The 14,413-nt window shown below is 32.2% G+C and overlaps 1 protein-coding gene across 3 annotated transcripts in view; it reads left to right on the top strand.

The window, feature by feature from the left end:
- The first annotated feature begins 6,233 nt into the window (after nucleotides 1–6,233).
- Nucleotides 6,234–14,413, top strand: part of LOC142325958 (galectin-8-like) — a 74,834-nt gene continuing 66,654 nt past the window's right edge. The window contains exons 1-3 of one of the 3 annotated variants that reach the window (XM_075367933.1): nucleotides 6,234–6,471; nucleotides 7,313–7,459; nucleotides 13,747–13,835. In XM_075367933.1, the coding sequence (XP_075224048.1) occupies nucleotides 6,439–6,471; nucleotides 7,313–7,459; nucleotides 13,747–13,835 (269 nt within the window). In that variant the 5' untranslated portion in view covers nucleotides 6,234–6,438. Of the gene's footprint in view, nucleotides 6,472–6,732; nucleotides 7,460–13,746; nucleotides 13,836–14,413 lie in introns of those variants that run through there. The other 2 variants (XM_075367932.1, XM_075367930.1) reach the window with 2 other exon arrangements.

The following is a 14,413-nucleotide window of genomic DNA, read 5'->3' on the forward strand; positions in this document are numbered from 1 at the left end:
GGTGAAAACTTTGTTGAAAGACAAAAGGTGATGTTGATTGTTTCTTGTATATGGCAAGATAAAAAATAAAATTTATACAGTTAATTCTCCACAGAGGATATGAACAGGGGGATACATTGGAAAAAAAAGGTACGTCAACGTTTAAAAGCTATAGTAACCGCCGGGAACGTACACCTATAGGTGCAGTATAACGTGGATGGTCCTTGTATCTTTGTAAATAAGGATTTGCAAGAATTACATTTCTTGCAAATCCTAAGAAGCCGGGTGATTCGGTTGCTTTAAGATGGGCAAAGTAAGATGCTAAAAGTTGGTCATGTCAAAGTGATGGTTCACCGCACTCAACAACTATGCTAGTGACAGGGCTTGATCTAAGAAAAGCATTATGTACGACATCTTACATCTTCAGCGCAGTATACGCGCTCAAGAGTAGGCAATACAACCATAATCTAAGTGGGAACAAACTAAGGAATAATAAAATCGCAACATACATAACCGATTGGCTTCCCAATTGGTGTTGCTAAGGACTTGCAGCACATCTAAAAGTTTGGAACATTTTGTTTTTAATTTTTTGATGTGTTTGACCCAAGAAAGGCGGATATCAAAAAATAAACCTAATATTGGAAGAGATAGTAATTAGCTCTCCGTTGAGAAAAACTTGTGGAATGGAAGGGTCCTGCAGCCGAGAAAAGACTACACATTTTGTTTTCTCAGGTGAAAAGGTGAAGCTGGTAACCCTGGACCAAGTTTCAAGGCGAGATATAATGTTCTGCAGCAGTCTCTCTGCTGTGGCTGTTGAATGGGACGTAATATATATAGTAAAGTTATCAAAAAATAATGAACATGAAACAGGTGGCTGTACACATTTAGTAATACTGTTGATGGCTATAGAAAATAAGGTGGTACTTAAAACACTTCCTTGAGGCACTCCATTCTCCAAGGCGATGCTACCCAATAAGGAATCTCCAACACGAACACGAAAGTTCAGTCATTTAAGAAACTCCTCATAAATGCAAGTACTCCTCATAAATGCAAGTATACAGTCCTTGACTTCACCAGGCTGTGTCGTACACCGTTTTGATATCAAAGAAGATAGCTACAAGGCGCTGGAAAGTACATAAGGGTTTTAAGTAGCTGCTTCCAGTGACACTAAATGGTCAATGGAAGAATGACCTTGGTGGAAACCACATGTTCTAGATATAGAAGGCCATGTTTCTCCATGTACCATCTGAGCCTGCGGTTCACCATTCTCTCCATCATTTTGCATAAAACACTTGTTAAAAAGATAGGGCTGTAGCTTGAGAAACTTTCTTTGTCTTTAGCATATTTAAGTACTGGTATGACAATGGAATCTGACCTGACTGAAGGGAAAAACTTGTGAGGAGAATAGAATATTATAAATACACCATAGATGTTGTAGCGCCGAATTAGGAAGGTGTGAAAGCATACTGAGACGAATGTTGTCAGGTCTGGGGGAGGTGTCACGTGAGTTTTTAAGTGCGTGTGACAACTCGTTGAATGAAAATGGAGCGTTTAATTCACCGATTGAATCACCAAGTTCAATGATAGTACTTCTATCTGTAACTTGTACCTCTGAAATTCATTACTGTATGATGACGTGAGGTACACCAAACGGAAACAATTTGCCAAAATACTTCCCATTGTAGAAGGTGATGTAAGGATTCTCCTTCATGAATCAGTCTGAGAATGGATTGTTTTGGTGATCCGCAATTGTTCGGATTTTTTCCCCACAGTAGACGTGGGAGTAGTACGTGAGAAGATGTCCACGTAATTACTCCATGACTTCCTACTTGCATCTGAGAATACCCGACAACAAACCACTCTAGCCTTATGATACAAATCTAAGTGTTCATTTGTAGGCTTACAGTTAAATTTGTGGAGTGCTTGTCACCAAGTGGTAATAGCATATTGGCAATCAGCATTCCATCAAGGAACGGAAGTCTTGGGTTTCTCTATGGTTGTGAAATATATCTATTAGCATTATCAAGTATCAGAGACATAAAAGAGGTAAGTTCATCAAGGGCATCTTCACCATCATCATACTGTTATGGGAAGACTTTATGGTAACTGTTCTTTTCAAAATCCATCTCCGTGGTCTTTTATTCACCTTGCAGTCAACTCCAATAGTTAATAGTAATTGGCCTGAGGTCACTGCCATGAAGGTCGTCAAGAGCAGACTAATTAAAACAAAGTAGTAAATTTGGTGAGCAAAAGGAGAGGTCGATGTTTGAAAGTGTACAAGAAGATGAGAACATAAATATGTATGACCCATTATTCAGTAGACAAAGGTCCAAGTCTTGTCTCACTCTGTTTATCATATTTCCTTGAGAGGAGCAGAAAGATGAGCCCCAGAAAATATGGTGGTCATTGAAGTCTCCTACTAATGACGTTGATGGGATTTGCGTGATATTTAATATCTCTAGAGCATTGAACTCAGCGTTTGGCAAGAGATACAAATTGCGGATATGCAATTTAAAGGGAACTGAGATTTTTACAGCAACAGCAGGAATGAGGGTAGCTAGTTGTAGCTTTGAGTCGAAATTTCATTCCACATGAAAATTGCAACACCACCACTCTCTCTACTATCTACAAGACTATCTCACAGGTATAGCCTCTGAGTGTTACCACATCTTGTTGTACTAAATGCCTTTCTTGGAAGCACATTATTAATGGTTCATATGCGTGCACCAACACTCTAGCAACTTCCATGCGGGACCGAAGGCCTGTAACGTTCCACTGAATATTGCTTTTAAATAAAAGGTAATTAGATACAGAAATATAGATAAATATATGACCTACCTGTCATATATTTATGACAGGTATACCTGTACCGAAGACCTGTAACGTTCCACTGAATATTGCTCTTAAATAAAAGGTAATTAGATACAGAAATATAGATAAATATATGACAAAATTAGTCACAGGTGATCCGGTTTTTCTTTTTTGAATTTTGGTTTTAAGAAAATCCAATGTCCTGGGATCAGGCATTTCCTCTACCATATCTTCCAGTATATGTGGTGTTGGAGGAGGAGATTTTGAAACATGGGATGTTACAGATGACATCCTAGAGGAGGTGGTTGTGTTGGATCCCTTAATAGGAAGTTTATTTGGTGGTTTACCACCAGTTGTATTTACTCCTGTCTGTAAAGATGAAACTTTAGAAACAGGAACTTTGAGAGCGAGCCTATTAGTGTTATTTTCACTAGTTGTAACTACTGACTTCTTATTCATGTTTGTTAACCCAGAAATAGTTGCAATAAGTGAAGTAACCTGATCAGATAACACCTGAACAAGCTTCTTTAGCTCACTAGAGGATCTGCAGTGTTTGTTGTCTGTATTTACGAGAGCTTTACTTGATGTTGCAGCAGCGAAAGAGACATCCAGTTTAACCAGGTTTCAAGAGCTAAGCGTTTTTTTATATTCTCTTCGAGTTATTGGGAAAGAAAGCTTTTGCTCAGTAGATTTTTAGGATTGCCTTCTCTTCTTTGAAACTTGGACAATCTCGAGATCGAGCTGAATGTGTTCCTCCACAGTTTGCACATCTTTCTTCCTCCTGACAGTCAGCGTCCTTGTGGCCTTCTTTTGCACATCTAACACATATTGTGGTGTTCAGACAAGAAGTTGTAGTATGACCATACCTTTGACAATGGAAACACGATCATGGGTTGGGATGAGTGGTCATACTCTAATCACTAGGTATTCTACTTTAATTTTCTCTGGTGGTATGGGAAGATTAAAGGCTAAGGAGAAGGTTCTTCCATCCCACTCTAGACCTCATTATTCTCTTCACCACCGTAACACCTTGGGGATGAAGCTCTTCAGCAATTTCTTTAACGTCCATCTCAAGAGGATCCCGGCAAAAAATTACTCCTCGGCTAGTATTCAAGATTTTATGACATACCGCACTTATACTTATACTGCCCATATTTGTTAGACGTAAGAGCGATCAACTTTGCTCATCACTGAAAGTCTCTATTAGAATTGATGCATCTCTCAGTTTCTTATGTTCTTGGGGAAACCATTTGAGTCAGTTACTACTTTATTGATCAGGAAAGGTGAGACCTTATGAAGGGCCCTTCCTGATTATTATGTAAAACAACAAATCTTACATTTGCGTATTGCAAAGGTGATTTGTCATCATTTAGATTATTTACCTCAGGACAGTTGCTGACATCAAACAAAGCCAATCAAGATCTTTTCACAAGACATATGTTTGTGGTTTTTTCAGATGGACCACCAGCCATCATAGGATTTGCCATGAGTAGCAGCGATATAACGTACCACATCAGCAGGGCACATGCAAACTGGAGCTAGAACTAAACACAATTGGGTTCGCCTTGGTACCCAGAGGATATCATTTGAGACTAACTATGCAGAGCCATTCACCCATCGGCACGATAGTTTCCACCTTTATGGTTGCGTTACATAAGATGTTGCAATACCATCGAGTGTAAATTTAAGGGAAAAAATGCAGGATGTTGTGTAAGGGTGTATGTTGTAATTTGTGTAGTGTTTTTGGTATAGTGTAAAGTGTTCTGCAGCTCTGGGTATAATAGGAAGAAAGGCTACAGAGGCTAGGGCTGTGGGGATGCCAACTCTAAAGTATTAAAGAGTAAGACTCCCCACCAGGGGTTTAGGAATAAAACTAAATACAAATTAAAAAATAATACTGAGATGGAAAACTGGAAATTTGAAACCAGACAGGGATATTTTCCTCGAGTTAATGCTAAGAAGGGATTTTTAACTTGATCTTCCAGAAGCAAAGTAGATTACAATTTTCAAAATTACTTTATTCGATTTAAGATGTAATTGCTCTTAATACCATCTATGAATGAGTTGAACACTTTAAAGTTCCCTAATGTCTGATCTTGATGCAAGCTTGAAGTTCAGGTAATATGGAGGCAATACTATGTGACACATATCTCAGGTTTTCCCTTTAAACTACTGCTAAAAGAGTAAGATAGCATAAAAATGGATTCTCTAATAACTATGGGTATTTTTAAAACACTGAATACAAAATACAAATTTAGTACTGATTCTGTCCATGAAAACTTATTTTAGGATTTCATTTTAAAGCATCCTTAAAAGAGGATAAAACTAGATTAATGGGTTTTCTTTTTCCAGTTTATATTCAGAGAATAGTACAGAGAACTCTTGACTGATTCTCCCAAATTCTCAATACCTAGTAAATTCAAATTTATAATATTTAGTCATGAAGGGTCCTTTAGAAAAATTAAGCAGAAATTAGTCTGGTTACAATCTCTAAGGGACTTCCTAAAGAAAAGGAGGGTTCCGAAGCTTAAAAAAGAATCAATATTTACCCATGCAAATGAGGAGTACTTAATGCAATAAAATATAAAACATTATTACAAAAATAGTTGAACTATAATAAACAAAGAGATTAAATCTAAATTATATATGTGTGCATGTGGTATAACAATTATCCCAGCAGGAAACCTTTCTATCTAAAAGGTACTATTTTGATTCTGTACTAAATTGTCAAAAATTTTTTCTGTTTAAAAAATAACATCCAAACTAAACATGAAAATCAGCATCATATGATCACAACACTCAGATGTTGATAGTGCTGTTAAATTGTGTATTTCACATAGGCATTCATTTTTTTCTAGGTTTTTCATCATAGCTTTTAATTGAGTGAAATTATAAGTATGCTGAAAATCTTTACTTGGGTTTGTACCAATATCATAGTATTGATAGTTATATATGTATTAGTTTATATTTTATTGATCGACCCTAAGTACAGAGCAATTGAAATAGGATGACTTGCCTTATTTCATTACATAACAGAAACACTTTCATGAATTTGATTCGCATCATCAGCTGAGTACATTATATGATGCAAAATGTAATATACATATATATATTACAAAACCATCAAAAAATTGTAATTCATGACAACATAACGCCCATTCACTTATAATTTCATGTTAAAATATTTTTTTTAAATTTAATTTATACTTTAAAACCAAACAAAAATTTAGAACCTTTTATTTAAATAAAAAAAATTAAAATTATAATCCCAACAAGAGATAAAAATATAAAATTGTTTAAAATGACAAATATCAATTAATTACAATCAACAAAGTCAAAATTAAAATGTAATTAAAATGAAGACAAAAATTAAATAATTAAAACTTCAAATAAAAACAAAAACTTAAGTAAAGCCAAATTATGTGCTGCTAGCTAGTTTAATTTAAAAATTTTAATTTGAATTTTTATTACATTCTAATTTTACTTATGTGGGATTGGATTGAATTAGCCAGAATGCTTACTGAGAAGAGAATGTCTGCTGAAGACTGCAATTATGTGATTGGTGGATTAAAAGAAGGAGGTATCAAATGACAGATTCATTTAAGATAATTATGGCAACTTTAAGAGACTAGCTCATAATTGTGAAGTATGGAGGACTATAAAGTGAAGACCTGTTACAAGGTAGGCATACTTGATTTAAGTGTAATCATTAAACATTATTATTGTGCTGAAGATGATAAAATAATATTTTATATATTATAAAAGTTATAATTATATGTTCTAAAATTATTTAAAACATATACATGTATATATAAAGTTGTAATAAACAAAGAATAAATTTAATTTTCGTATCATGATATCTAAACTTAGTTAATTTTTAAGTAGGGCAAAATGGATAATACTGCATTTGTTCACGTTTGAAGTACCCGGTTATCAGCTGTGCTCATCTGCAGTACAGGCACGGAACGGAAGAAGGAATGCGTCAAGAACCGATATCACTGCTGTTTTGTCAAACATTAGAAAGTCGTTACCTGCAGTAATACAAATCAATCGTACCGTTTTAACTCTTGTGTGATATTCATAATTAATCTTTTGGAATAATTAAGTAGTGTATTTTTTCTTTCGATACTGTTCCTGGGTTATAACTGTGATTTTTTTTTCAATAAATAATTATACTTGTCTTTCAATAGTTATCATAATGTATTCATTCAGGTCGCCGCCCGTCTCTTGAAGTTATACGAATTTAAGCTATTTCTAATGATTACAAACTATATTAAGAAACAGTTAAATTATATTTAATAATCGTTACCAAACTTTGTAGTTTTATTAGTATATATTGTAGAGTTGTATTGAACTTTTTTTTCTTACGTGGTTTTATTATCAATATGCTTATTTTCTAATCTATATGCACACATAATTAATTATGTGCAGGATGTCTGCGCGTTGGGCATTATGTAATCCGTGCAGTTCATGCTGTAGGAAAAAAGTAACAGACACTGATCATTTTTATTGTGGTTGTCAGACTCATAAAATCCGATCGAAAATGCTGGCAGATGAAGGCTGTGCTACAGCTGATGTGGATAAACAAACTCTAATTGCGACTGCACACGATGCGTTAGAATACGACTTTGTTGAAAATAAAAAAGAGCAATGGGAAATTCAAAATCCGGTAAGTTTATGTTATTACGGTACACGTTAATTTAACTGTGTTGCAAGGTTAGGTTCTTAAGGTAACTAGCAGAGTAAATTGTAGAATGAATGAATGATGATACCAGTTGTAAATTTAATTTTTAAAAGTACGTTATTTGTGTTCAGATAATTGTTTGTTTTTTAAAATAAATTATAATCATTTTCTCTGATGTAATATATAATAGTTTAGGAATCAAATTAATTGTGTAATAAGTGGCATTTGTTTTTAACTATAAAAATTTACAGAATACAGAACTTGTTATGTTGTCTAGATGTATTTCATGATTCCTTTACATTTTCAAAACCTAAGTGAGTTATATGGCAAATAAGTCAGAAGATTTAAATTGATTGGATTAAAAATATGAATGGTAAACAATCTCTTAAAACATTAATAATGGTAAGTGGTGGTAATTTAATTAAATCTTTTGACTTCAGTTTTAAACTTGGAAATATACTGTACAATTTTTAACTTAATAGAAATTAGACGTTTTTCCACAACATTGTAATTCATGTAAAATAAAAAAAAACTTTACACCTAGGGTTACCATTTTTTTTTGAAAATAAGTAAGTAGTAGGATTTATAAAAGAGAGTACAACTTCCCACATTTGGAATTATCTGTATTCTTCGGAAAGTCCAAGAGTTACATAGTAAAAATTCAGATTTAATATTTTAATTTCTTTTTTGCTGTTGTATGAATATATATTTATATATCTTATTTATTAGTTTAATTTGTTGGATAAACAAACACATGATTCATATGTTCCGATATGCTTTACTATTTTTATAATTTTATAAGTTCTGCGAAGATCTCATTAAATATTGTGTTATACAGGGTGTAGACACTGTATTTTGTAAATACGAGGTGTGTTCAAAAAGTAACGAGTATTTTGAAATTTCATGGGTTGTATTAGTCTGATTCTCAGGATTTTTCGTTGTTGTATTAGTAAACATGTCTGAAGAGTTTCTATACATTTTCAGCCATATTGGATGTTTAGTCTGTTGTCAGCTGTCAAAAGGATAACACCTTATACTTTTATTTTGGTATGATCAGTGATTTTTTATTTGCATAAATAATGGATCAGAGAATTTGTATTAAATTTTGCTATAAGAATGGAGTAAAGAGTGTTTTAAATAATGTTTTGGTGAGTCTGCTATGAGTAAAGCAAGGGTTTACGAATGGTATAAGCATTTCCAAGAAGGTTGTGAAGACGTTGAAGATGATGAGCGCCAGCTTGCTCCAGCACATCAACAACTGGTGAAAATGTTGAAAAAGTGGAAGAAATGATTATGAATGATTGCCGAATCACAATCAGAGAAGTCGTCGATGATGTTGGGATATCAATTGGTTCATGCCATAAAATTTTTTTGGATGTTTTGGATATGAAATATGTGACAACAAAATTTGTTCCAAAATTGTTGAATTTCAAACAAAAACTGTGGCAAGTGGAAGTTGCTCAGGAGTCGCTAAATGAAGTCAACAATGATGCAGAACTTCTGAAATATGCCATAACAGTTGATGAAACTAAGGCTCTGTCCCGATGAAGGCATTCTGGATTACCAAAACTATAAAAAGCTTGACAAGTACAGTCGGATGTGAAGGTGTTCACTGTGTTCTTCAATTTTAACGGCATAGTGCATCTTGAGTTTCTTGTCACAAGGTCAGGTAATCAATAAGGAGTATTATCTACAAGTTCAACGCCATTTGCATGAAGCAATCTGAAAAAAATTCCCAGATTTATGGTGAAACAATTCATAGGTTTTGCACCACGATAATGTGCCTGCTCACACTTTATTGCTTGCTCGTCAATTTTTAGTCAGAAACAACACTATGATATCTCAGCTGCCATATTCACCAGACTTGGCCCCAAGTGACTTTTTTCTATTCCAAAAAATAAAGAGAACTTTAAAGGGTTGTCATTTTACAAGCACAGATGAGATTAAAAGTGAATCGCTGAAAGAGCTAAACACTATTTTGAAGATTGTGTTCCAGAAGTTTTTCGGGAATTGGAAAAACTGCTGGCATAAGTGTATATCTAATGGGGATAACAGTAACGTAGATGAATAAATAAAATTCTTTCCAAAAAACAAAAATTCTCATTACTTTTTGAACACAGTCGTGCATATAGTTTATTAATGATGTATGGCTAATATGTGTGTAATTATCAACCGTATGATTTGTTGACTGTTGCACTATTTATTTACATACAAGTATACAATTGAAAAACTGAAGTAAACATTTTTATTACTTTTTTCTCTTCTTTACGAACTGGTAAAGTTGTAATCTGTATTTTATGCATGGTTTATCAGGTTTTAAGTGTGGTTAATACAAATTGTTTTTCAGTTTCAATGTATTACTCACCCTTAACTAGTTTCTACATTGCATTCATATGTTAAGTCCGCTATGAAATTAACAAAAAGGAAAAGAGGGTTGATTACAAATGAAAAAGAGCTTGCATCATTCTTATTTAAAAAAAAATAAAACTGTCTTAATAGTGCGATATAAAAAAATATACTCCATTACTATTTGAAGACCTAATTAAAACATTAATATACGTTATATTATAGTTTATTTTACTGTTTAAAAAATACATGAGCTAATTTTTAAACAAAAAAAGTATTTTTCTCATATCTAAAATCATTCCATATTCAGAAGATGCCCTGCCTACATTATTATGGTTTGAGAACAAAGAGCAGAAAAACTTAATACTCAGAACACTTTGAAAGATAAGAACACTCTACCCCATGTGTGTAAAATATTAACTTCTCTAGTAATAATGGTCAGATTGGTTGCTTCAAACAATTGCATAATAAATAAATCTGTATTAATGTACATTAATGCTATTAATATAAGCACTCGACCTAAAAAAAGTAGGCATTCAACAGATCAGTAACTGATTAAAAAAAGCAATAACATTATATACATTCCTTGTACGTATTATATCTTAGACACTTTAACAATATAAGTGTACAGACAAATATACATTGATCTAACTAGTATTATGCATTCATTGTAAATGGGTATAATAAATGGATGGACTTTGTTTTGAGTAACTAGTGTATGTTATCTGAGTAGAGGAAAACTACTAGCAACAATTTCAGCTAGAGCCAAGATATAGAACAATAATTATATTTATGGATTGGGACAATTTCGATTGTTGTTTGGCCTCATTTATAACCTTTAGTTTACCTAAATTTATCTTTTTTATCTTATGTTTGAATGTTCTATTAAACCTTCTTAGCATAGTAAATAATAAACACATCATTTCTGAGTTGTAAGGTATCAGTTACCATGTCTATTTTATTTTACAGTATTATTTTTTTAATTGAGAGAGATTAGTATTGTAATTTTTATTTTGGAGAAAATTTGAGTTGAATTTATGATTTGTTATAGTTTTTTTAAAATGAAGTTTAATAAATATTTTAATAAATATAAGTAAAAATATTTCAACAAATGTAAACATTTTTTATTTAAAAAAACTACTTTTTGTTCAATATTTACCTACAGAGTTAGTCAGTATATTTAATAATCCATTGTTTCATTGTGTAGAAGTTTGTTAAATTGTTGCTTTATACCAACTCATAATATTTTGTACACTTGTGATGTATGCAAAGCATATGCAGTATAAATGATGTGACTTAAAAGTTGCTTTCTCTGAATGTAAAGATGTTATTATTAAGCCAGCATCTTGTGAACAGAGTGAAGATGTCATTTGTAGAGCTGAATAGCTATCCTTCCAGATTGCATACAGTCTTGTTCTGTTCACTAGTATGCCTTCGTATGGGATAAGCCTATATGACTGAATGTTGATCCGTGTGTGAAAACTAACCAGAGAGTCTACCATAGGTGGCTGCTTACTCCCAGTGACATTTGTTCCATCAAAACATTCATTAGTTCAGGCGACTGTAATTTTGACTTAAACAAGATAATAGTGATGGCATTGTTTGCGATAGAAAGGCTGTATATTCAAATGTGGGGTGTGTTCTCTGCCCAGGTTATTTGTGTTTTTGATCTGGTTGTTGATTGATCTTTCATCTTGTATCTCCACAGGTTAGATCAGAACTCTATGTCTTCTAGCAGCTCTGGTTTCAGGTTGGTCCAGATGTTGTGTTGGTTGCTTATCATCAGAATGACTTTACCTTGTGTGGAGTTGGCTGGAGCTAGGTGGCTATTTTGAAGCTCGCTGAAATCCAAGCTCAAGGTCCAGATCAGGTCTGGTTTGGAAAAATCTGCATTTATCATTAGAATCACATCTTCTAATGGGATACAAGGATGTGAGGAAGTTGAGTTGTGCTTACTTCTAGTAGGCATCGTGTAATTTTAGTAGTAGTTGGGAATGTTGTTTTTTAAAATATTATGAACAATCACTAATGTTGTAACATATTCAACACCAACATGCTATTAGGAGGAGAATAGCCTGTGATCTTCCAGGTGACAGCTGCATATGTGAGGTTTGATTCCACCAAGGTTGTGGGTGATTACATTCATTGATTGGACGTAATTTTACTCTAAAATCTGGGTTTGTTACATGCAACGTATTTTATTACAATCTCATTATGTGCTAAGTGTAGCTAAATTGTCACTGAAACATATTACCACTGCATTGCAATTATGAAGATGTAGTGGCTATGCCATTGATGTGTTCTGCATGGTGTTAAGCAACAGTGTATTAAGCCCGCAGAAAGTAATGAGAAAATATTTCAGACTTCACTTCATGTACATAGTAAGTGTGCTTAATGATGCTTGTTAATATTGGGATTACTTAGCCATTTTTGTTAGAGAATCATAGTGTCATGTCACATACAACCGTTGGTTTTATATTTGTATATGCAAGTATGTACATTAAAATCTAGTTCAATAACAGGAAAATTATTTTGAGTTATTTTCATTATGATTATTATGAACTAAAAAAGATTTTGATTTCTAATTGTAATTACTCATCGACTTCATAGTCCTTTCTTGGTATTTTCCTTTTAAATATGAGTAATTATATAAATTTCAAAATGCTTAAAAAAGGAAAATGCTTTTAAATTCATGTGAACATTGGAAATTCAAACATAATCAAAGTATCCAGTTTTTCTGTTTAATTTTAAGCATTATTGACTTTTATGGTAATTCTCCAATAATTAAAGCCAACAGTGTATGGATAAGTTTCATTAATTTTGTTTAACTTTAATAATATATGTGATCCATTTTATTACATGTGGCTTCGAGTGTTTGCGTTTTTTACATTACATTAAACTATTTCTTTTCACTCATTTGAAATTATTTGACAAAGGTCAAGTATATGTTCAAAATTATAAATAATCAGTGTATTTTTAAATGTATTAAATGATTGATGATGTGAAAACATACAAAATTCTGTCAGGTTTTTGAATTATGATTTAACTTAAAAAATTGGTTAAACATAAAAAAAAACAAAAAAACAATTCACTTATACTGTGTACTACTTTTATACTCTATATATAAATAAAAATATTTAATGTGTTTTTATGAGTTATTAGAACGTAATGAAGTGTGAAGGTACATTAGTTTATTGTTAATGTTTAGAGGGCTACCATTTTGGTCAGAATTATTGATGAATAATTCATTCATTCATTCAAATGTTTTGGTTGGAATTATTATATTAATACCATAGAATGTTGTACAAAAAATGACAAAAATCATATTTAACACTTTTTGTTTAAAATAAGAGTTATAAAACCCTAAAATGAAAATTTATTTGGAATAAGTAAGGATTTATGAGATATACTGTGCTAGGGTAGCTGTTTTTGACAGATCTTTTCAGATCTGATTTGAAACTCCTTTATTGTTGGTGTTACTTGTCTCTTGTTGGTGCTGTTGTCAATGAGATTCATCTTGAAGTGGTTAGGAAACCCCTTTACTCTTGTATGTAATTCAGTAGTTTACATAATCCGTATTATTTATTTCATTTGTTTTTTTATCTTTTGCAAAGTTTTACCGTATGGATTTTTTTTTCTTTTTAGTCTGTTAATTTGTTTAAGCATGATGAATTGCTGATTTAAGTGCTACATGTAAAATTTACATTTGCATATTTGTGAGTGAATGTGTCTGATCTAACTAATATTACTTACTGTAGTCAGCACAGTTAATTTTTTGTACACCTAGATTGGGTTTATAATTTCGTTTTGTTAGTTTTACCTATAATTATATTTGTGATCTTGAATTATCTTCATGATTTATGTGCAGTTAACATACTTTATTGAAAGTTAATAGTAATCATTTTTAATTAATTTTTTGTTTTCAGTCTGTACCATTTCAGTCTGAATTTTGTGATGTGTTAGAAGCTGGTCGGTGTGTAACTATTCATGGAACAGTGCTTCAAAATGCTTTAAGGTAACTATTGTTATTTTAAGTATTCATAATATTTATTATTAAAATAATATATGTATTTAATATTATTAAATACATGTAAATATTATATATGTATTTAATATTTATTATTAAAATGCAGTATATGCCGTTTTTTTCTTTATGATTGTGCTTGTGCATCTGAACTGTAGGTTGAGTAGTGTTATGTGCAGATTACTATTATTATTTGAGCTTTAATTTGTTTTTGCATGTGACTTTCGTGTAAGTTTAAAAAAAACAAAACTTTATACATTTTTTAAAATTAAATACATCTTTTTTAAAAGGATTTGCTAAAATTTGTAAGAGTATTGTGAAACCTTGAACAGATTTTTTCTGTTGTTATTTTTCCCTAAAGCAGGTAGTATAATTAAATTGCATTAGCAGGTACTTAAGCACAGAGCATGTACTGCAATTAAGAGTATGTGCTCCAATTACGAAGCATGTGTTTATTCTTTGTAATGATTATGTAGAAAAAGTTCTTTCTAATCTGATGGGTGCTCTGCATTCAATGTTAGTGTTGGCTTAATAATTTTATGTTATATTTGATAGTGGTAATTTTCTTC

Source organism: Lycorma delicatula, chromosome 6 (genome assembly GCF_047948215.1).
Source record: "Lycorma delicatula isolate Av1 chromosome 6, ASM4794821v1, whole genome shotgun sequence".
In the NCBI taxonomy this organism is placed as follows: Eukaryota; Metazoa; Arthropoda; class Insecta; order Hemiptera; family Fulgoridae; genus Lycorma; species Lycorma delicatula.